The sequence below is a fragment of the Branchiostoma floridae genome, chromosome 5 (genome assembly GCF_000003815.2).
Source record: "Branchiostoma floridae strain S238N-H82 chromosome 5, Bfl_VNyyK, whole genome shotgun sequence".
In the NCBI taxonomy this organism is placed as follows: Eukaryota; Metazoa; Chordata; class Leptocardii; order Amphioxiformes; family Branchiostomatidae; genus Branchiostoma; species Branchiostoma floridae.
This window is the reverse complement of record NC_049983.1, coordinates 23,447,455-23,471,155: the sequence shown is the minus strand read 5'-3', so window position 1 is coordinate 23,471,155 and position 23,701 is coordinate 23,447,455. Positions and strand designations below refer to the sequence as shown.

Sequence of the window (23,701 nt, the reverse complement as noted above, 5' to 3'; positions counted from 1 at the left end):
GTTTTTGTCAGCCCCGTAATTATCCCTCAACACATGCCTTGCTTCCCCTCTGGAAGACTGCTGAGCATTTTCTTGCTGGCCTGAACAAGAAACGACGCGATACTCGGAGACAAATTCTGCAGCACACATTGATCGGAAAGGTTCTTCTTGTGGCCTCGCCTTGTACCGATCCATAATACTCGGCATCCAGATGTTTTCTTCATCACCGTTTCCCTCGCTTGCAAGCTTCTGAATGTCGGCCAAAGGTTTTGACAAGCGATTAGCTTGTTCATCTGTTGGAATGAATGTGACTTGTCTTGAGCACTCCTTCAAGTTCAGGCTACAGACACGATAGACAGCCTCCTGGGCACTCACTTCCCTGTGGTGAAGGTAGGCGTTGCCAACTTTCCTCATTTCTGTCAGTACATCCTCGTTGCCTTCCCTTGCCTCTTTCTGAGCCTGTTTGAGCAGCTTTCCCATTTCTCTTTCTGCTTTGCTGATATATGATACTATGTACTTGACACAACTGTACGCATCGAGAACATATTGGATGTCCATGTTCGCGTTCCAAGCTCGGAGCAGATGTGGATTGAAATTGTTCACCCACATGTCCTTTGGCTCGCGTCTGAGGAATACTTGCTTCCTGTTTGCAATCAAGTTCAAAGCGTCACAGACCTGTGCAGTGGTGAGATTGGCCTCCTTGAGAACGTCCTCAGTGGAGCACTTCTCTGGCTCTGTTTTCTTGTCCAACACATCCCAGAATTTTTTCAGGTCAGATTCGGCTTGCTTCTTCCTTCCAGCAATGGATGCTGATTCTTCATCGGTCAGGTCCTGTAGGGAGACAGGGCTGCACAGAAATGTCTGATTCACTGGAGGCTTAGGGAATCCAAACCTACAGATCTTGCCACCTTTCTTGCATGACGATGTATGACCCTTTCGGTGCATTTGAACCTGGCTAACTATGTCAAATAACTCCTTATCTGTTTCTGAGTTTGGCAGCTGACAGCACACATATCTGTCCACAAAAGAGCAGATCTCTTCTTCAGAATTTACACCCAATTTTGGTGCATCTTTCACCCAAAACAAACAATGGATATGGGGTGAGCCCCTTTGCTGGAATTCAGTCCTCGTGAACGTGTCTATGACCTCGCCAATTGGCTGCGATGGAGATTTAATGAGGTGTTTGAAAAACAGCTTGACTCTGCGATCAAACATGCGAGCAGCTGTGACAGGATTACTCTTCAAAATGTCACAACGCTCTTCCCACGACAAGTCGCTTACTGGTACTGTGCCATGATCTTGTCGAATCGCCTCTAACACTTCTGGCCAGCGCAAATCTGCAGCAGAAAACGTAGCAAACCACGTGGGAATTCCCAGCTGTCTTATCATTGCATACAATTCATTTAGCGCCTTGTCCCAGAACTGCGGAGTACCCCTGACTGGCTGAAGGAAGCGATAGCCTTCATCTGACTTAAGTATAGCCTGTAAGTCCTCTTTGTTTGACAACATACCAGCAGATATTTTACGGCCGCCACTTGTCGTCGGCGAACCTTTGCGCATAGATATGGAAATATTCGACTGTATGAAGCGCAACTCTGTTACGTATTGTGCAAAGAATATGTAGTTAGTGTCGCTTGCAAACCGCGTATCTGCACCCATAAGGCGTGCCTTGAAGTACTTGCTGGGCGTAATACTTACATCACGATCAACATTAAAAGAAAACTTTCCAGTAGGGAATTGAACAGGGAAGGACATTGCCTCTCCCCCAACCTCCTGGAACACAGAAATTGGTTTGCTCCCTTCTCCTGGAGCCACACACATGACGCGTTCATCGTGGTGGTCAAGAAAATCCTGTCCTATATCTACTGGCTGGAGGCAAGTGTCATGTGGCAGTCCCCGCAAGCGGCTGTCTAGTTCCTCTTCCTCGCTCAGAGCTGCTTCTTCCATGGTTTCTTCCTCGCTCAGAGTTGCTTCTTCCACAGTTTCTTCCTTGCTCAGAGCTGCTTCTTCCATGGTTTCTTCCTCGCTCAGAGTTGCTTCTTCCACAGTTTCTTCCTTGCTCAGAGCTGCTTCTTCCACAGTTTCTTCCTTGCTCAGAGCTGCTTCTTCCACAGTTTCTTCCTCACTCAGAGCTGCTTCTTCCACAGTTTCTTCCTCACTCAGAGCTGCTTCTTCCATGGTTTCTTCCTCGCTCAGAGCTGCTTCTTCCACAGTTTCTTCCTTGCTCCGAGCTGCTTCTTCCATGGTTTCTTCCTTGCTCTGAGCTGCTTCTTCCACAGTTTCTTCCTCACTAAGAGCTGCTACTTCCATGGCTTCTTCCTCATTTACCTGTTGAATAACGTTGTCTGTTTCATCATCTTCCATATCATTCCTAGTTGGCCCTTCCATATGATCCCCCTCTGCAGTGACAGACTCGCGGTGCTCAGGAGCTGTATGAACTTCTAAGGTGCCATTCCCTCCTTGTTCAGCAACAGATGGTTCAACAAGGCCTCCTTCTTCATTCCAAGAAGTAGCCCAGTCTGCATCGATAGACGTACCGCTGTAATGTTCATTATTTTCAACAAGATACTTCAAAGCAACATCAACCTTCAATGGACTGATTTGTCTATACATGTGATGCCCACTGTACTGTAGCTTCCTCTTAAGTTTCACCTTGATTAACTGAGCTTCTGAAGGCATTCTGGGAAGGATTGCATGCGTTTCACTCACATCTGCTGGGACACACACTACTGGGCCAACAACACCTTTCTGACCCCCTTTCGGGAGAGCTGCAACTTTCATGAATGGTATTCTCTTGGCTATCAGTTGGGACTCCAGAGTATTGAGACTTTTCAGCTCAGGGGGTATTTCTGGGACCTTCATCTTATTACTCTGGGCCTCGTATGGAATTGTCTTTTTATCTATCATGTGCCTATGACAACAGTGACATATCCACTCTTTGCCCCTAGATGACTTAGCTATGGGACACGCATGTGGGTTGCAGTCCACGTTGCATTGATGTACATACGTACCTGTAAGACAGTGCTTAACAGCCTGAACATACCTTGATTTTTTACCATCACGATGACAGATTACGACTTGATTGCGAAACAAAAGCCTGTGACATACAGTGCAAACATATTCTGGTCCCTCTTTGCATTCCATCTGGAACTGTTCAATGTCCTTATTGACATCCGCTAAATTCTGCTTCTTCTGTCTGTTAATCTGCACATTTCTTTTTTTCTGCTGGGCATAGTCATCATCAGTGTGATAGCGCTCCAGCGCTCGCCCCTGCTCCCTTTCGCGCTTCTGCTGGGCATAGTCATCATCAGTGTGATAGCGCTCCAGTGCTCGCTCCTGCTCCCTTTCGCGCTTCTGCTTGGCATAGTCATCATCAGTGTGATAGCGCTCCAGTGCTCGCTCCCGTTCCGTTTCGCGCTTCTGCTTGGCATAGTCATCATCAGTGTGATAGCGCTCCAGTGCTCGCTCCCGTTCCGTTTCGCGCTTCTCCTGGGCGTGCTGTTTATCTGTGCTATATCGAGTCTTCTTTCCATCCCGTTGGGCCTTGGCATATTCCGGATCCTCCTGGTACCGTTTCCTTTCTCGGTCTCGTCTGACCCTTTTCCGGTCGTCGTCATCATTATTGGCATTCAGCACAGTCTTTCTCTTGATGCAGGCAACTTGTGAGGCTTCTGTAGTTTCCTCTCTGTGGCGCCGTGACATACTCCTTGTCTGTCTTTTGTTGAAAACTGTTGCTGTGACAACATCAAAATGGTTACCATTCGTATGTTGCATGTATATAGCATTTCTACCATCTAACATGCTTGTATTACTCTCACACCATGGGTACTTCATCCATTCCCACTTAATGTTAAAGCCATGCTTACCGTACACAAAGATGCGTCTTCCCAGTAGTGAAGACATCGCATTTATTTCTACCTGTGTGGCCCATGCTTCAAGATCTGCTGGATGACGATTCTGCATGCTTCGACCATCACGAGACAGGTACTGGTCCATGGTTTTTTCAGGGTGCTCGAACGCCAACCAAGGCCTGTAAACATCTTCAGACAATGTTGACATATATTCAACTGTACGCTGTCTTAATACATCATGATAGTCTTGGGTGCCACAAATAAGGTAACTAATAGCTCTATAGAAACAATTACCATCCCCAATAATTCTGATGGGACTGATTGGTGCCTCCAAAGGAACATTCCTTTCCTGAATATTGAGATATCGATGAACAGAAAGGTTCAACTGGCCTGCTAGTTGCAATTGATCATTTTGTGTGAAGGGATTGAATGTGAACTCGCTATCCTTCCACTCCCCTGTTACCTCTACTTCCTTTGGATCAGCTGGCTCCAGCCCAGTTACCTGTAATTGCTGCTTGTCATCTAGGTCCTGTCCTGCTACTTCTATTTCCTGTTCATTAGCTGGCTCCTGTCCTCTTACCTCCACTTCCTGCTCATTAGCTGGCACCTGACCTCTTACCTCCACTTCCTGCTCATCAGCTGGCTTCTGCCCTCTTAGTCTTACCTCCAATTCCTGCTTACCAGCTGTCTTTGTTTCCTGTTGTCCCTTCCAGGCATTCAGCCTCATCAATTCAGCAGAAGTCTTATTCTTACGTCGACGTGGCATTCCTCCTGAAATATTACAAATATGAGAGTGTAGCAGCAGTTCTTTGAGACATTAGTACTTTTATTTAGTTACTAGACATTGGGTCAACAATTATGAAGCCTTCAACTTTAAAGAAAGAAAAAATAAAGGTTGCATATCATATGATGGTTGACTGAAAAAAAAGATGAAAAATATAACCAGTATGCTTGAAATGGAGTTTTGCTTACCCTCTATTAGAGTACACATGTGCGGGCGACAAAAATTCTTGGTAATACTGTAAATACAGAAACTAAATGGTGGTTTTATGTTCACAGTTTTCATGGTGACCACTTCGCTACTCTCAGTATCATATTGTCTCAGTACCACAATGACATGTTTGAGGTACTCGTTATAAATAATAATGGTGAAGAAACATGAATACGTACAAGACACAATTTTATTTTATTTTAGTTCGCATTCATTCATTTCTCCATGTCTCAATACCACAGTAAAATGTTTGAGATACTTGATACAGTGGAGAAACATGAATACTTACAAGACACAATTTTATTTTAGTTTGCATTCATTCATTTCTCCATTGGAGTCCATACAATGTACTGTATAACACCATAGAAAAGTATACTGTGCTGCATTATTCAAAGTATAGATATGGTTAGATCAGTGAGAGTTGAGCATGCTAGCACTGTCAAAATCAAAAGCAGACTTTTCTGTCCATTTGTAGAACCGTTGCCGAGTAACCAGTAAATGGTACTGACTGGTGGTTTATAGAGGAGGTGGCTTTTCCATTACAGTATGACTATGTAAGTACAGTACTGTGAATGCATTTTAGTTGTGGGATGGCGCTATACAAACAATCCATTTTCCCGCTACCGCAACATTAAGTCCCCGCAAACAGCGACCTTACCTTTCACATATTATCTACAAAGTAGAATTTCTGTTGCCGGCTTGCTGCACATGCGTTCTGATCTCTGTGTGAGAGGGCTTTTGTGCAAATGGCTTATTGTAACAACAGCGCCATTTATGTTACAAGTGTGCACTGACTCAAAGACGACCACACTGTGCCAGTGTCAGGTTTATAGTATACAACATTCAACATGAAACAAATTATGGCTATGATGACCCCTGGCATAACTATGGGCTGGAATAACATAGGTTTCACAAACCAACTTCAACCAACCAACATTGGTGGCAAAGTATAACATTCTTGCTTGCAGTTTTGCTAAATGCCCCAAAACATGGCATAGATATGTGTACGGCATTTCACTTCTTACATCAACCATGCAGTAAGCAGCATATAATGAACGAACGAAAAATTATTATTCGGTTAACCTTGTGAAACTATTTGCCCCCCTCCCCATAGAAAAATATGTGGACGTCCTCACGACCAAAATAAAATATTCAGTTACCGTCAACAAACAGAATTATGCACGAAACACCATGACATCTCGTGTGAAATTATTGGAGCAGAGTTTTCAAGTATAGCTGCTCGTAATTTTACGTGAAAATTATTTACACATAATCCAAAGGACGGCACCTAAATTCGTCCTGACTGCATCAAAACGTAAGAGTTAAGAGATGTTTCCACGGAAATAAACAAACTCGCAAGTAAATCATTATTCAACAGAAATATGGAAAGACGCAAGTAACGTCTAGGAATATTTTTTTGTCAATTGTTTTTGACAGCAAACGGAGAGGTTTACACAATGACGACAGCGCGCCAGTGCTCGTTAGCACTTGCCCGCGGTTTTGCACGTACCAAGGACGTACTGACGAATTTCACAAACGAAAACACCTTTCAAAGTACAATAACAACGGAGTGGACAATGGAAGGATAGCCATTTCTTACCTTATGATGTTCTGCCACCGATGACAACCAAAATTGGGTAGAAACTGACGTAAAAAAGCGCAGAAAATTCGAGGAACTCCGAAGCTGCGCTTGCCGTCTAGTTCACGCAACACAATCTTGCATACATGTGACGCACTGGACGAGTCCAAGTAGCTGGGTTGGAATGTTCAAGAAGCTCTGTACAAATATGTCAGACCTGAAGGTTTCATTCCGTATATCTATCATTGTGTTACTGTATGATAAATATTTTTCAAAACAATGCACATATTATCTTCTTATATTCTTTGCAGTACCTTTTATTGAGTAACATAGATTTCCAAATCCTCCCAAACATGAATGGTTTCGTCTACATATACACGTGACAATATTAGCCAATCAGCTTCAGTTTTGGAAATTCGCGGTTTGCTTGAGAAGTGTTGTGTCATTGGTTGCTTTGATACCAATTGCCGACGAAGTGTTTCTTTCTCTTCGCTGATTGGCTGGCGGCACAATTCAATTAATTAGCAGACAGACACCTGTCACCTGTCGCCCAGGGCTGGAGTTATTGGGGTCACTGGAGTTCACGGCAGGAGGCCAAAAGAAAGCCAATTTACCCTCAGAAAAGTGCTGAAATTAAGCATTTTAAAGTAGTTTATGCCAGAAATTTTACTTGGATCATTTTACCAACTATCTAATGCCTATTTACACCAAATTTCAGGCCACTCCATTGTACGACCAGGGTACAGGGGGCCAAAATATACCGTTTTGGTCAAAACATGACCTTTAAACCTCAATAAAATCATTTTAGAGGCAGATATGAAAAAACTGAGAAAAACACATCTAGGTATTGGCCTATTCTACCGCTGTGCCAAATTTCAGGTCATTCGGTCCAGGAACGGCGGAGATGAATCACTTTGAAGATTTGACAGGAGAAAGAAAGAAAGAAAGAAACATTACGAATACAATATATTTCACCATACTATGTATGGCTGAAATATAAATAGAAAACCCGATAAAAAAAGACTAAAAAAAGTTTAAAAACAGCCGGAGCCTAACCTCTGCTTGGAGAGTAGTGAGCAGACTGATCTAGAACTGATGTCCCATAGCAGAAGGTTTCATTGGTTGCATCTTAAGCAATTGTTGAGCCACAATGATATTGTATGTGTTATTTGTTTTTAGCGATTGTTATTGTCAACACTTAGCGACTGTAATTTTTTAGACTGGGAGATTGCGACTTTAACAGTGGCCGAGCGATTGAAATCGTCAACAGCGCGATGTTGTAATTGTCAACATTGAGCCAATTTAACTGTCAACACTGAGAGATTGTAATTGTCAGCACTACTGTTATTGTCAACGCAAGGTTAAAGGCAACCTAGGCAATATCACATTGTTAAGAGTGGAAATGTTCTGAATAAGGCAGTCTGTATGATATTGACATCTAATGCACTATTTTAGCACATTTACGTCATTATTTCATAAATCGAGCCGTTAAAAACAGCGCGGGAATGAGTTGCACAAGGATTCCAGATCAAGTCCTTATTTGGGGGGGGGGGTACAATAATAAGGAATATCCTCGTGCAACCTGTCTCTGGGCTGTTTTTGACCGCTCAAAGTATCAAATGATGATGTAAATGTGAGAATACAGTGCAGTAGATGTCAATATCATGCAGATTGCCTTATTCAGAATATTTCCACTTTGACGCTGTAAAATTGCTTAGATTGCCTTTAATGTCTTTGACAAAAGTGATGTGTGTCCGAAAATCGTTCCAAGATGTAGGTTAGTGCTCACCACGATATGTCGGGATGTTCTCCATTTTCTCCCTGTTCACGAAGGAGAACAATCTGTTGCCCTGCAATAACAATGCACGTTTCATGTTTAAAGTGGCGAAATCATGCCATTGCAAGAAATGTTCATTAACTTGTCAAAGTTGCCAGTGGCAAGACATTGTTAAAAGGTATCAGAGTGTTACAAATATCTGCTTGGAGAATACGCTTTCCCCATGTGTTGTGAAACTTTACATTGTTCACAACGTCTAAATGTAAACACAGTACAAAGGTGGCCATGACCCCTACTCGATCATTTCTGTAGCGGCTGACGAATCATTTTCAATGTTAATTGCCTCAGGCATTCAACCCTGCGAAATAGATACCACGGTGTCAAGTTTCTTTAGAAACATTCTAAGCGTCGTGCAAGCAAAGTACGTTTAGGTCTTTGTGTTTGGCGCACACGCTCGAATGTATAATTTTGATATCAATCATTGCAATGCTACGTTATACGTATGTATCACTCCGCACTCCGCAGTCTGCATAACTAGTTTCCTCCACCCCTCTTTGTCCTCCATCGCTGCGGGAAGTTGCTGCAGGTCCAAACCGCTGTCTTCAGCAAGCTGCTTTGTGTACGACTTCCGCGGTCTTCCCCTGCCTCTGTTTCCGTGGTTCGGATTCCACAGTAACAGTTTGTGCACGACTTCATCCTTTTTCCTCCAGCAGTGACCTGCAAAACGCAGTCTCCTTTGCCGAAAAATGTATGTATACGTGCATGTAATGTGCACCATCAATAATGATACTCTATTTCTCAGCCAATATCTTGCGAACGTGACACACAAATCAATCATTTTAAACAGGCTCTTTTCAAAGGTTCAACATCCCCCACACCCCAACCCCACCCCCACACCCCACTATGCGTTCCAACACTCCAACGTGTACTAGTATCTTCCGACAGTTCTATTCTATGGTTAGGGTTAGGGTATCGAACAGTTAAGTTTCTAGAATAGTCCCAGTAAGACTTAGGTCACATTTCCAATCCGGGGCCGGCCGTGATATTTAAAGACACGAAAAATAAAATGTATACCTAGAAATATACACAAATTATGCCCATGAATCGTATGTTGATATTTTGTGTATTCTGATGTGTTTTATATCATTCTTTTCCCTCCTAAAAGCTGCACGACCGGGCCCCGGTTTGGAAATGTGACCTAAGCCTTAGAGCTGTATTAAAATGGTCGCTCTGGACGTTTTAACCAGATAAGTTAGGAAGTGCATGAAGTAATCTAGTCGATTTTAGGTAAAACCAGGAGTTACCGTTAGTTTGATTCTGTAGTCCTTCCCTTTCTTCAGCCTGTTGTGGTCGAGATCCCACAGCCTCGCGCACACGTCTGACACAGACTCCATGGTGCACTACGTATACGTCTACGGGGAAGGAATCTTCGTTCAGGCGGTCTATTGAATGTGATATGTGCCATATCGAAATGTGTTATCAAAGCCACAGTATTACTATATTATCAATTTTTAGTCTTTCAATATTCAGGATTAATCTTCACTAGCGACAGGCTCGCACCATGTATATGTATGTTAAAAAAAACACAACACGCAGATAGGCTGACGCTTGTAAAAGGCAACCAAACACGGAAGTACGGTCGGAACACCACAAACGACAACAAACAACCGCAAACGACTCTAATGAGTAGTGTATATGAGGCAACGACCTTGTGTGACGCACTGGAGACAATGTTAATACATTTATGACTTTAAAAAACGCAACAACTTCTACATATTGATGAGTTATTTCGAGTTAGTCCACTGGTTTCAAGATCGAAGCGATTCTTCGCCGCCATGTTGGATCGCCCGTGCTAGGAGTCTGCATGGGGAAGTTATCGATACCTTCTTCGACTCTGTAGGCGACAGGGCGATAAAACTTTGAAAGCTGTTGGTTTATAGATTATAGCATACCACAATTCTATCATTGCATGGTTGCCAATTTATAAAACTTGTATACGAAGTGTTTTTCAGCCTCAAATGCAAGCAAGCACGATCCAACATGGTGGCCTGGAATTGTTTTAATCTTGCAACCGGACTAACTAGAAATAACTGGTGAATACGTCAGACTTGCTGCGTTTTTTAAATTCATAAATGTATAAACAATGTCTCCAGAGAGCGTACACAAGGTCGTCACCTCATATACACTGCATGTTACAGTCGTTTGTAGTCGTTTGTGATTTTAAAGCATACCCACGGAAGTACATTTCCTTACCTGCATGTTCAGTGCCCTTCCGAAGGCAAGAGTTTGGAATGCAGTCTAAATATCGCTGATTGCCGAGGATTTCTGACACTTGCTGCTCCCTCAGATTTGCAAATTGCCACAATGGCTCAGAGACTGTTCTAGTTTCGGTGACGCATTTGTGAAGGGTGGAAGTAACCTGCGGTTCAGTCAACGCTTTGTATTATGACCTTTGCACGTAAGTGCAAAGGTCATGCTTCGTCAAGGTCAATGCCCGCTGAAGGTGTATTGAAATTCTCCGCCTGCTATTCTGGTGTAGTCGAGGATTTCGGGATCTTAACCGAAACTCAACAACTCTCAGTCTGTTTCACACTTTTCCTCCTAGGCAAATTGGCAAAGGTTGTGTTAAGAGGCTACAAGGAAGGAGATTCCTCCCTAATCTCCATTAGTTTTGAGGACAGCTATACCTTAAGCACGTTAACTTAAAGAACCCACCGCACGTACCGAAAAGAGTGAATAGCCGCGCACGAAAGTTGACGTCTGTCGTTTTCACGGTTACCGAGCACGAATAACGAAATTGACATTATGTTTTTGACACAATCGCTTTATTGCAACATGTTAAGAATACTAGGATGCATTTCTCCCGGAGAAAGAATATGCAATAAAGATTATTATCTAAAACAACATTTGACACACCGTGATCTCATGTTGGTTTCTTGTGTAGCACACCCGGTTACATTACATAAGAGAGGTTACTAAAATTCAAAAATATACAGTTCGTGTAAGGATGCCTTTTCTGTATGTTTGGGTAATAACTGTTACAGAATTCAGCATTATCATGAAAGTATGCTTGCATTAGGTAAATCAAATTTGAAACGTGCTGTTTGCAATTCGAAGAATGGTGCAACACGGATCTTTTGTCGCTTTCCGCTCATGTCTTCGGCGAAGGAAGTCCTCATCGTGGTCGATGGCTACACGGACCTCGCCCTTTCTTGAAGGTAACTGATTCAGTTTCAATTCCTCAGAGAATAGTGCAATTGCACAAAGAATTATCTTTTCTCGTCTGCTTTTGGCGTGGGAGGTCCACCTCTTCAATGACGATTGAGGTAAGCTCCGGTTGAGGGTCGATCGGGATTTGAACGTATTGCCCTTCAGGCGTCTTGGTCTGTTCCTGGGGAAGGGAAGAACACGGCAGCAAGATGTTTCACTCTTTTATCAACGAAAATGCTGTAGCATAGATCTGATAAAGGCGGTGGTGGTCATGAATGAATATATAGGTTACCTTAAGGACGTTAAATTGAAGCCCTTCTATAGAATACATAGCAATGATAACTATTAGCATTGTCTTTTGAGTGACTCAATAATTATATGATAAATATGAACACGAAGAAAAAACTTACAAATCTGTTGGTCACATTAAGAATAACGACGTTTTGATTAAACATAGAAAGAAAGGTGATACCATCAAACAAATGGAAATCTAACTATTTTATAATTACCATATTAAGGTCAATCGCCAGACTATCTTCTAACTGGTAACTGTCCCGAAGTATGGGATAGCAAGCTCCTATTTGAAATTGGCCGTTCACACTGTAGACATTAGTGAGGATTGTTGCAGTCTTGTTTCCCAGAGATACTATCGTCTCATCCTCGTTCCCAGCCAGGAAGCAGACTGTGTAGATAGCCAGCTCAAACTCCGGACTCGTTCCCAGGAAGAAGCTGCCGAAAGTTTTATTGTTGTTATTGCAGGTGAAGTCAATCGTGATGATGCGGTTGTCGCAGGCCTGAGGCTAGAATGGATGAGAGTATATGTATGATAGTTACCCAATGCTACAACTTTGTTGACTATGCATTTCATCCAAATTTGATGCGTTGCTATTTTCATTGGATTGATAATGTAGGCAGTTGGTTAAATATCATTGGCGGTTGCCAATAATACCTTTTATCAAATTTTACACATATGTTCAGGCTGACATCTGTATAACCTACATCTGCCGCCCTAACGACCTGGAGGTCAAGGGACAAAGTAGGTAGGAAGGTAGTCCTGACTGATATCAACCCTACAGCTTTGGTTATAGCCAAACAGTCCTATGCGAGAATGATAGTCTCTGCCACATATAGGACACATCAGTAAGCTGACCCAGATCTGTTGCCATTTATATGTCTGTTGCAACACGGACAAAAATTCATGTCAATGTAATGTTGATATGATAACGCAATTGTTAGTTGTTTCTGATGAATTGATACTAATGAAATAGCCCAGAAACCTACTGCTCACCCTGTGGCGCTTGTAGTTGACGTTCCCCAGGCGCTCCTCGTCATACAGTTTTTTTTTTTTTTTTATTGGCATACATATAAGACAAGACACAGTGGTAAATGCACTCTAGCAGCTAATTTTAACATTACCACTAGGACATTTGAAAATAAAATAAACAAAGGACAAAACAATGTGAGATCAAATAAAAACAGTAGTACAGCAGTGGGGTGACGGATCCAACAAATAAATATATATATACATACAAGATTTAAAGGAAAATGTCAATCAGTTTGAAAACGGTTGGTCTGGAGTATGTATGTCTGTGTAAGCTGCATGATATGGTTATTTGTTACTGTTGGTAAAGTGGGTGAACCCTTGAGTAAAAGTTGAGTTAAGACTGGGTCAGACGTAGTTTTCAAATCAAGGGTTAAAAGGTCTTGAAGATTGCAGAGAAGGGTTTTTCTAAGATGGTTGTAGTTTGGGCAGTACAATAAATAATGGACAACGCTTTCGCATCGGGAGCCACAGCTACAAGAAGGACTATCGACTAGATTACGTGTGAATAAGCTAAAGTTCAAACTACAAGTCCCGATGCGGAGGCGTGTTAGTAAAACGCAGGCGTACCTGGGGCCATGTCTAAAATGTGTGTTAGGGGAAGGGCGAACCAATTTTATTAAGTAGTTTTTGAATGTTGAAGGATTTAATGACCGAACAGCTAAATAAAGATCATTCCAGTGATGTGTAGCATACGGAATAAAGGACCTTTGGTAACGAGTGGTGGTACAAGCCGGTGACTGTAAGTTGTGTTTGTTGCAGTCATACAGTTGGACCCAGTTGTGGAAGCCGAGAACCAGGCCATTCCGTGTCTCTCCCACAAAGACATGTTCGAATGCAGACCTGAATGAACAATTCATCAGACTTAAATCTGGCCCTACGTAGCAATATATCACACTCGCACACACATGCTCGCACGCATGCACATACACGAAAAACAACACGCGCGAATATCCGTACACACGAGCACACAAACACACAGGCGCGCGCTCACACACACACACACATACACATACACGGACACACACACACATGCACAGAGGCACACACTATCATACACAAATGCAGGCACATATGCACACATACATGCGCACAAAGAGAAAGAGAGAGGAGAGGAGAGAGAGAAAGATGATTTCAGAAGTATTACACACCGCTTGTCCCGTCTCTGTTAGGTCTTGGGTGCAGCTCGAACCACAGCTCGTAAAGCTTCTCTTTGAAGTCCTTCTTGTAACTCTGAGGGACCAGGTCTGTAGCCGGTAGTCGTTAGTATAATATGTAATTACTCAAAGTCTAGGCCACTCCAACTAAACTTGTGACAAAGAAGAAAAATCGTGAGCCCTCTCTGAAATCAGTCTGATTATACCATGTATAACGTACCTTTACTTAACAAGAATGTGTGTGCTTCTCTCATGACGTCAGTCTCCAAACAGCGATTCAGGGGGGATTTAAAAGTTTTGAAAAATGGGGACCATCTATAACTGCGCGGCCAAGACAGCTGTAGAAATCATTAATCATTTTAGGTACCTCAGAATGTATGTGTCAGTGTGTAATGGGGGGGGGGGGGCACAAGAGAGTCGGTGGGCATGAACACACATTATGAAAGAAACGTGTGGCTGGAGTAGTAACTGATCTTGAATTCTATTTTTTGCGAAGTAGAAGTTTTCATAGGTTGCATCTTATACAATTGTTGAGCTACAAAGGCATTGTTCTATTATTTGTATTGAGAGATTCCATAATTGTTACTGTCAAAACTGAATTAATACAATCATCAACACCGATATACTTTTATTGCCAACATGAGGTAAATATTTTTGACAAAAGTGACGTGTGTTAGGGAACCGTTCGACAGAGGCTAAAGATGTTGGTTCTCACCACGATACGTCGGGATGTTCTCCATTTTCTCCCTGTTCACGAAGGAGAACAATCTGTTGCCCTGCAATAACAATGCACGTTTCATGTTTAAAGTGGCGAAATCATGCCATTGCAGGAAATGTTCATTAACTTGTCAAAGTTGCCAGTGGCAAGACAATATTAACAGTTATCAGAGTGCGTGTCTAACACGTCAAATACAATTGTTATGCATACATTTTATACAAAGTATAACACAAGGGTACTTACATGATAATGTTGACTGTTGAACTAAACATTTCGTGGCTACCACTATTAGTTTATTACACAGAGAATGGGTCCCCAAGTGTCAGAGTGTGCTAAACGTCTGCTTGGATAATAGGCTTTCCCCTTGTGTTGTGAAACTTTACATTGTTTACATTCGTGATGGAACGTCTCATGTAAACACAATACAAAGGTGGCCGTGACCCCCCAGTCGATCTTTTCTGTAGCTGCTGACGGATTATTTTCAATGTACATAATGCAGCCTTTAAAATGAGTGCCTCGGGCATTTAACCCTACGAAACAGATACCACGGTGTCAAGTTTCTTTGAAAAACAGCGTCGTTCAAGCAAAAAATAAACAACGTTTAGCCAATATAAGTTTTTTGTCAGTTTGGTACACACTCTCGAATAAGTAATTTTGATACATTTGTCTATCATTGCAATGCTACCTTGTATGTATGCATACGTGCGTGCGAACATATATCGTGGGAACATATATAAATATCAATCACTTTAAATGGGCTCTTATGAAAGATGGTATCGAAGTAATTTGTTTATCCCTTCGTTCAAACACCCGTATACTCCAGCACTCCTATTCTAGGGTTAGATTTAAGTTTCTAAGATTGTCCCTGAGCTACATGTAAGTAAGCTGTATTGAAATAGGCACTGACGGTGTTAACAAGAGAACTTTGAGTTAGGATTTAAGGTAAAATCAGGAGTTACCGTTAGTTTGATTCTGTAGTCCTTCCCTTTCTTTAGCCTGTTGTGGTCGAGATCCCACAACCTCGTACACACGTCTGACACAGACTCCATGGTTCACTACGTTTACGCGACCTAAAGAAATTAAACATGTTCAATCTCGGAATATGAAATCATGGCCAACGCATAAATTATTATCATAAAGGAAGGAGAGGCAGTAATCAGTTGCAAGAGTCCATCGTTTACCTTGAGTCACTGATTAGTCACACTACCCTATCTTTACTATGTTTTTGGCCTCCTTCGGTCAATATCTGGGACGATATCAGCCCTACAGCTTCGATTGAACACAATAACATTCTCTGTATAGTCGTCGCAATGTTTATTCATTTAAACCAGTACATGTACTAGTTAGCTGGGTGTCTTCTCCGCTTTGTGCCCTGAATGAAATCCTGGTTAAGTTGAGCCGGGATGAGCTCGTGACCCCCCAGCTTGACCACCCTGGGCTCGAATTACTAGGTGCTTGTGCACCTTCGCGCACCACAAATTTGAGGGGAGCTGTGCACGTTATTTTTGACTGTGGGTGCACCTAGACATTTTTGTAGGCTATAAAGTGTAAAAGGTACAATTATACAATTAGTCTAGAAAATATTCTTAAAATCAAGAATCAGAAAATAAACTAAACCTTTGTTGTACAATGTCGCTTGGAAAAGTCAACCAAACAGAGATATTTTCCCTTACCTGTTTCCCCTACTGAGGCCTAGACCTTTGAGTGCAGTCTGTGAATCGCTGATTATCGAAGGGTTTTGACACTTAAACTAAGTTGCTTACCCAGAGTAAATTGTCGCAAAATTCCAAAATTTTGTCGTCTGTTCCGTCTAGCTCAAAGCCAGAGTGTTCTTCCGGTGTTCAGTATAGTACAAATTATAGCTTCGGTGACGTGTTATTGAAGGATGAGAGGGCCGTGCGCGGCCAATCCAAGCTCTGGTATCGTGACCAATCAAAGCAATGGTGTCTTGAGCTCCTCGGGCACGTACGCCAGAGGTCAAGCTTTGACCTGCTGCAGGTGTGCTTGGAAAACTCTGGTGAAAACACATTCATTGTCAGGTCACAATTTCAGCGCCGAAACAAGAACGGACTATACTTGCAAATTATGCATTAATTGCCATGGTCATGATCACAAACCAACAAAAAGCGTTAGTGAAAGTAAACAATTTACCAAACCCTTGACGGCGGAGGTGTATCTAGTTTCACGTTCCCGTACCCATGATCCTCTCTGACCCACCCCCTAGATACATGTAGCAGGCACTTGCTTCCTGCAATAATGAGGTACTAGTACTGAAACTTCGGTCCAGAACCTTGGGGCCAGGCGATACATCTGCAAAATTCACAGTCTATGAATAACTTGCAGTCATAATCCACACTTGTCGACATTTCACGAGTTCTAATAAGTGAACAGTAAAACAGACAGGTAAGTAGAGATTGTCTTATTTTGGATTCAACAAACTTGCATGTTACATGGTTTCGTCATATACGTTTATATGGTAACATAGCCTTAATTCAGAAAAAAAGAAGGCATGCGGTGGTTTATCCGTGACTCAAACATAGCTTTGAGAACTAGTACCAGCAGTAACATCAAAACTAAATAGTTATTTTGGCTTTGACAGACCGTACACACACATAACTTTAAAGGTAATCATGGATTTTACATTACATCTGTCAACAGATCGTGCCAAACAAGAAAAAGGAGTACTTTTTCATCGCTACCATGGCATCAGTATCTGACATTTGCTCGGTATCTGACAGGTTGTGGAACCTCGATCGCAACAGGATGAAACAAGGAACGGACTACGAATTGAGGCTAAAGCCGCCAATGAAGGTATTTGTGGAAGTGATTTAGTATTGACCTTATTCCTGTAGCACAACGAAGTGCACTTCCTACTTAATACGTAAAGTTGAGACCAATGGACACCTCACACCACACTTAAGAACCTGACCTAGACATGCCATGTTAGCAAAGTTACACCATAACAATTTGCAAATTGAATGGTACCTCCTACATGTGCAGATACCAATCGCGTTCCTGTTGAAAAAGAAAATCTGCCAATGGTAACTTTTTGTCATGTACGTATCTGATTGATTACCTAATGTGAATAGAGCCGGCTATATATAGTGTTTTTAACAATGTCCTCTGGTATGGGTAATAACTAAGGGCCTATTACTAGTAAGGATTTTGAAGGTAATAAGTTGAAAGAGCCATCATCTTTGCAGGGTAAAAAGCTGTTCGCCTACGTAAATGAGCAGAAACTGGCAAACATTCCAACATATAAAGGTGAGTAACTGGGGTGGAAAAAACATGATTTCTGCAGAGACTTACTGCAGCGTGGTATCAATACTAGTTGCTTTTCATTAATGTAATTGTTCTTTAAATTGTAAAATGGTGTATAAAATTTGATTAGATGTGCGTCATAACTGTCCGAAGTTTAAGGACCATACAGACGTCGAACGAAATAGCCCCAAAATTTAGGTAATTCAAAACCTATAGAGTCCATTCCAAGACACCACGAGGGTTTTTAGGCGATATTTATAATTAGTCTGAATTATTTTGAATAAAAGAATATCTGAGCCACAATAATTAAATTATTTTCAAAAAATTGACTAAGAAAATACCCATTTATTTGAATTTCTTTGAATATTTTAGAAACATTTTGAAAGTAACTGTACAAAAATATCTTTATTTAGAATAATTGTGAAACCTCTGTGTGATTATTTGATGTTTACAAATATTTACAAAAAATGGTAAACCTCGCCAAATGGTTAAATTAGTTTATTGCCCCCATAAAAGTAAGCCCCATTGTTGTATCTGTATATTTTTAGATTTCACTGCTGGGCATTGGTGGATCCTTTGTGGTGGGCCATTGTTGCATGGCACCCAACCATACTTTGCAAGGATGTGTGAATTGCTATCTTCCCAGCCCACTGAACCATTTAGAAAAAATGGTAGAAAATGGTAGAAAATGGTAAATAATGGTAGAATGCTGTTGTCATTAGTTAGAAACCATTAGAAGTATCCAATTCCACACGATGAATATTTCCAAAGTTTTACAGGACCAGGGAAATATTTATAAAGTTGAAACAGTGTTACAAATATTTCTGAAGTATCAAATGTCCTGGACATATAATTACAAAACTTTAAAATCAATTGTAAACAATGGCCACAAACATCCGCATGGTGTCTTGGAATGGACTCTAGCAATGCGGAAACGAATGATAAGATCAAAATGCTAAATCAGATGTACAGTGTCCCTGGCACAACGCCTGATTTTGTTTTTATGTGGGAATCTATTTAGGATGTGAACTTTGGTGAAAATAGTACTGTCTTACTTTAAATACGAAATAAGTCATTTAAATTTGCCACATTATCATAATCATGCTTTTACTCTGTGATACCATATGCATCAGTAGAGTTTTGTTTTGCCCATCCCCATTATCCTCACTGTCTTGTCATGAAAATGACCAGCTCAGTCTTTGTCCAAAACAACTCTGTCTGTAGCATTTATGGAGCTGCTGAACAACTATGAGTCTGAAACCTCAGTACCTGAGCGGTTAACAGCCAGGAAGGTGAACAAGGCTCGAGAATTTCTCAAGCAGTGTCTGGAGACTTTGGTCATGAAAGAGGCACATTCCTTCTTGTCTAGTAAAGGTAAGTCGTGCGCTTTCAGGTACTTTTTCAGGTACATTTTCTGGTAAAACCGTGTTACACGCATCTCATGTTATATCAACTTCTCCATTGGTACAGATATACACGCATTTTAAATCAAATTTATGATCTTTGTTGTGACTTCGTTGTGTCTAATTTCTTCCGTTAAATTCTCCATAAGGTCTGGTGCCTCATAATTATAAGGAAGCATTTAAGGACGAACTGCACGAGTTGTGGTTTGATCTACATCCAAGGCCTAGCAAAGACGGGACATACCGGTATGATTATGCTTTTTATCAGTATATTGCCATTGGAAATGTTGTTACTGAATTGGCGAACTGACAAAGCGATGCGACATTTCGTGCTCACTTTACTAGGATTTCAGTGTGTGGGAGAATGTGTTGCTGGATCTGTACAAGACCATCCCGTACTACGGTCTAACGATATTTATTTCCTGTGATGCAGTTCAGCATTTGAACATATCTTCGTAGGAGAGACACTTAAAGGCAAGGTCATTGGCTTCCACAACTGGGTCCGGCTGTATGAGGAGGAACGTCAAGGAAACGTCACAAAGATACGCTGCCGGGTTAGTGGCTGGTTCATTTGTGAAATTAAACTGTTATAGCAGCACTTCCTTTTTTGAAAGGGTCCTATTTTTGTAATCGAAACACGAATCTCGCCCAATGCAGCCTCATGCGTGTGACGAACGCATCATCACGATCGACTTCCGGTGGAAAGGCAGAAAGAAGACCTTCGGCAGCTTCTTCCTGGGCACGAGCCCGGAGTTTGAGCTGGCCATCTACACCGTCTGCTTCCTGGCTGGGCAAGAGGAGACGACAGTCATCCTTGGAAACAGGACCGCCACAATCACTACTTACCATGCGGACGGGCAAATCGGGGCTTGCTATCCCAAACTACAGGTCAGTAACTAACAGCGAGGAAAGTACCACTCTTGTAATGAGGAAATTAACCAAATATTTGAAATGTTCGGTCACCGTTATGGATTTATTCAATAACTCAAAATAAGTAATGTTGTTCTATAGTCCGGAGGAACATCATCATCATCATCTCCAAGTTTACAAGTCCATGCACTAAATTAGACCATACCAGGCTGTCCGTGAACATGCATATCAGTGATTATGTATATCACCTTTAACATATAATCAACAAGATTGGCTAATACCAATTCCTTTCTTGAAGTTCTTTACACTGTTGGACCGAAAGTGAAATTCGTTTTAAAGCAACATTAACATTGTAAATTGCAAAAACGATGTTTCAAAATGAGATGATAAGGTACCGCCCTTTTGTTAGCCCTACTGTACCATGAGTAAACAAATGTATGATTCACTCTGTACTTATCTTCCAGGAAAAAGATAAAACCTCCACAGAGATCAAGCAATGGCAACAACCAGACTGGGGCAGTGAGGAAGAGCAAGGATATTGGAGCGGCGAGGAAGAGCAAGAGGACTGCAGCAGCGAAGATGAGCAAGAGGACTATAGCAGTGATGATGGACAAGGCTACTGTAGCAGTGAGGATAGGCAAGGCTACTGTAGCAGTGAGGATGGGCAAGACTACTGTAGCAATGAGGATGGGCAAGGCTACTGTAGCAGCGAAAATGAACAAGACTACTGTAGCAGTGAATATGAGCAAGATGACTGCAGCAGTGAAGATGAGCAAGATGACTGCAGCAGTGAAGATGAGCAAGACTACTGTAGCAGCGAAGATGAACAAGACTACTGTAGCAGTGAAGATGAGCAAGGCTACTGCAGCAGTGAGGATGGGCAAGAGGAATGTAGCAGTGAATATGAGCAAGATGACTGCAGCAGTGAAGATGAGCAAGAGGAATGTAGCAGTCAAGATGAGCAAGATGACTGCAGCAGTGAAGATGAGCAAGATGACTGCAGCAGTGACGATGATCAAGATGACTGCAGCAGTGAAGATGAGCAAGATGACTGCAGCAGTGAAAATGAGCAAGAGAAATGTAGCAGTGAATATGAGCAAGATGACTGCAGCAGTGAAGATGAGCAAGAGGAATGTAGCAGTGAATATGAGCAAGATGACTGCAGCAGTGAAGATGATCAAGATGACTGCAGCAGTGACGATGATCAAGATGACTACAGCAGTGAAGATGAGCAAGATGACTGCAGCAGTGAAGATGAGCAAGAGGAATGCAGCAGTGAAGATGAGCAAGATGACTGCAGTAGTGAAGATGAGCAAGATGACTGCAGCAGTGACGATGATCAAGATGACTGCAGCAGTGAAGATGAGCAAGATGACTGCAGCAGTGAAGATGAGCAAGATGACTGCAGTAGTGAAGATGAGCAAGATGACTGCAGCAGTGATGATGGGCAAGGCTACTGCAGCAGTGAATATGAGCAAGATGACTGCAGCAGTGACGATGATCAAGATGACTGCAGCAGTGACGATGAGCAAGATGACTGCAGCAGTGAAAATGAGCAAGATGACTGCAGTAGTGAAGATGAGCAAGATGACTGTAGTAGTGAAGATGAGCAAGATGACTGCAGCAGTGAAGATGAGCAAGATGACTGCGGTAGTGAAGATGAGCAAGATGACTGCAGCAGTGAAAATGAGTTAGACTACTGCAGCAGTGAAGATGAGCAAGACTACTGCAGCAGTGAAGATGAGCAAGAGGAATGTAGCAGTGAAGATGAGCAAGATGACTGCAGCAGTGAAGATGAGCAAGAGGAATGTAGCAGTGAATATGAGCAAGATGACTGCAGCAGTGATGATGGGCAAGGCTACTGCAGCAGTGAAGATGAGCAAGACTACTGCAGCAGTGAAGATGAGCAAGAGGAATGTAGCAGTGAATATGAGCAAGATGACTGCAGCAGTGATGATGGGCAAGGCTACTGCAGCAGTGAAGATGAGCAAGACTACTGCAGCAGTGAAGATGAACAAGAGGAATGTAGCAGTGAATATGAGCAAGAGTACTTTAGTTGGGAAGAGCAAGACTGCGTCAGCAGTGAGAAGGAGCAAGACAGTTGTGGAGGGACGATTGCAGCAGTGACGATGACCAACAAGACGACTTCGGCAGTGATGAACAGCCGTGCACGAATTCTTCAATCCACGAGGAGGATGACTGCTTGTTCCGGAAAAAAGAACAGGACCTACACATCTCTGCATGTGACAGAATCAGATACATTGAAGCCAAGATAACAAAATGCAAGACGAGTCAAATTGAGTAGACATCAGCTCAACACAACCGCCCGATCCTCTGCAATTCAGCCTGCCGCCAACATCCAGCTTAGCTCCCAAGCTAAGTAGGCCGTCACCGTTTTTTATTATTTTGCCTCTTGTGTGACATTTTTCAGCAAGGGTAACTGAATGTTGGGAGATGGATGCTGGATGTAAGAACTGAACAAGAAAAATCATGACTGCGTTAAAGGTATTGTCTAAGCCATTTGAGGACAATTTCAATGTATTTTATTCACCATTATGAAAGTCACTGTTCAGCAGAGAAAATGCACACAATGTACACCTCCTCATGTTCCTATGTCTTACAGTAACACAGAATAAACTGATTAGTCATGGTGCAAAAATACTTTGATACTAGCAACTGATCATCATCGTCAATATAACATAGCCCTGTATCCTCCTTTGATAAATTGGAGTATGCTATCTGATATCATACGATGTACATGAATATTTGCAATGATCTAATAGGAAGGATTTTAAAAAGATGCAAAGTAATGAATATGTTTAAGGATAATATAAACTTCCTTCTAATTAACACTAACTGACAGTCTACAATATTATCTTTTCTAGAAACATCCTTCTCTATGTATGTTCACTACTCCGTAGGTAGGGTGAGATGAATTATCCAACAAGCTGGTAAATAAATGTATTCACCCCTGTAGATCGGTTTTTGTTTCTATCATTTTCTACACACAAAATGTCATCAGCCACTCTTTTAAAAGGCTGCAGTTGTCATAGCAACGGTGTAACTGTAACTTTAGTGGTGAAATTTCCGAATGAATAACGCTGATCTGTTTAAGATCAAAAACATAACATTATCAGAAAACGTCGCTTCTAATAAGTAAGTAAATATTGGGATTTTCAATTCTGTATCTGTATCTATATAGCCGGTATAACCGCCGTTCGGCGTAACACACCAGCTTAATTCATCAGAGAATAGTGCAATTGCACCAAGATTGGTCTTTTCTCTTCTGCCTTTGGAATGGGAGGTCCACGTCTTCAATGACGATTGAGGTAAGCTCCGGTTGAGGGTCGATCGGGATTTGAACGTATTGCCCTTCAGGCGTCTTGGTCTGTTCCTGGGGAAGGGAAGAACACGGCAGCAAGATGTTTCACTGTTTTATCAACGAAAATGCTGTAGTATAGATCTGATAAAGGCGGTGGTGGTCATGAATGAATATATAGGTTACCTTAAGGACGTTAAATTGAAGCCCTTCTATAGAATACATAGCAATGATAACTATTAGCATTGTCTTTTGAGTGACTCAA

The 23,701-nt window shown here is 41.9% G+C and overlaps 1 protein-coding gene across 5 annotated transcripts in view; it reads right to left on the bottom strand.

Moving 5' to 3' along the window:
• LOC118415940 (poly(U)-specific endoribonuclease-B-like) overlaps nucleotides 1-15,634 on the bottom strand; it is a 29,715-nt gene extending 14,081 nt beyond the window's left edge. Inside the window, exons 1-4 of one of the 5 annotated variants that reach the window (XM_035820900.1) lie at nucleotides 10,431-10,636; nucleotides 9,482-9,577; nucleotides 8,726-8,894; nucleotides 8,190-8,250 (exon numbers count right to left, since the gene is read on the bottom strand). In XM_035820900.1, the coding sequence (XP_035676793.1) occupies nucleotides 8,190-8,214 (25 nt within the window). In that variant the 5' untranslated portion in view covers nucleotides 8,215-8,250; nucleotides 8,726-8,894; nucleotides 9,482-9,577; nucleotides 10,431-10,636. Of the gene's footprint in view, nucleotides 1-8,189; nucleotides 8,251-8,725; nucleotides 8,895-9,481; nucleotides 9,590-10,430; nucleotides 10,639-14,580; nucleotides 14,708-15,542 lie in introns of those variants that run through there. The other 4 variants (XM_035820897.1, XM_035820896.1, XM_035820898.1 and 1 more) reach the window with 4 other exon arrangements.
• Between the last annotated feature and the right edge of the window lie 8,067 nt (nucleotides 15,635-23,701).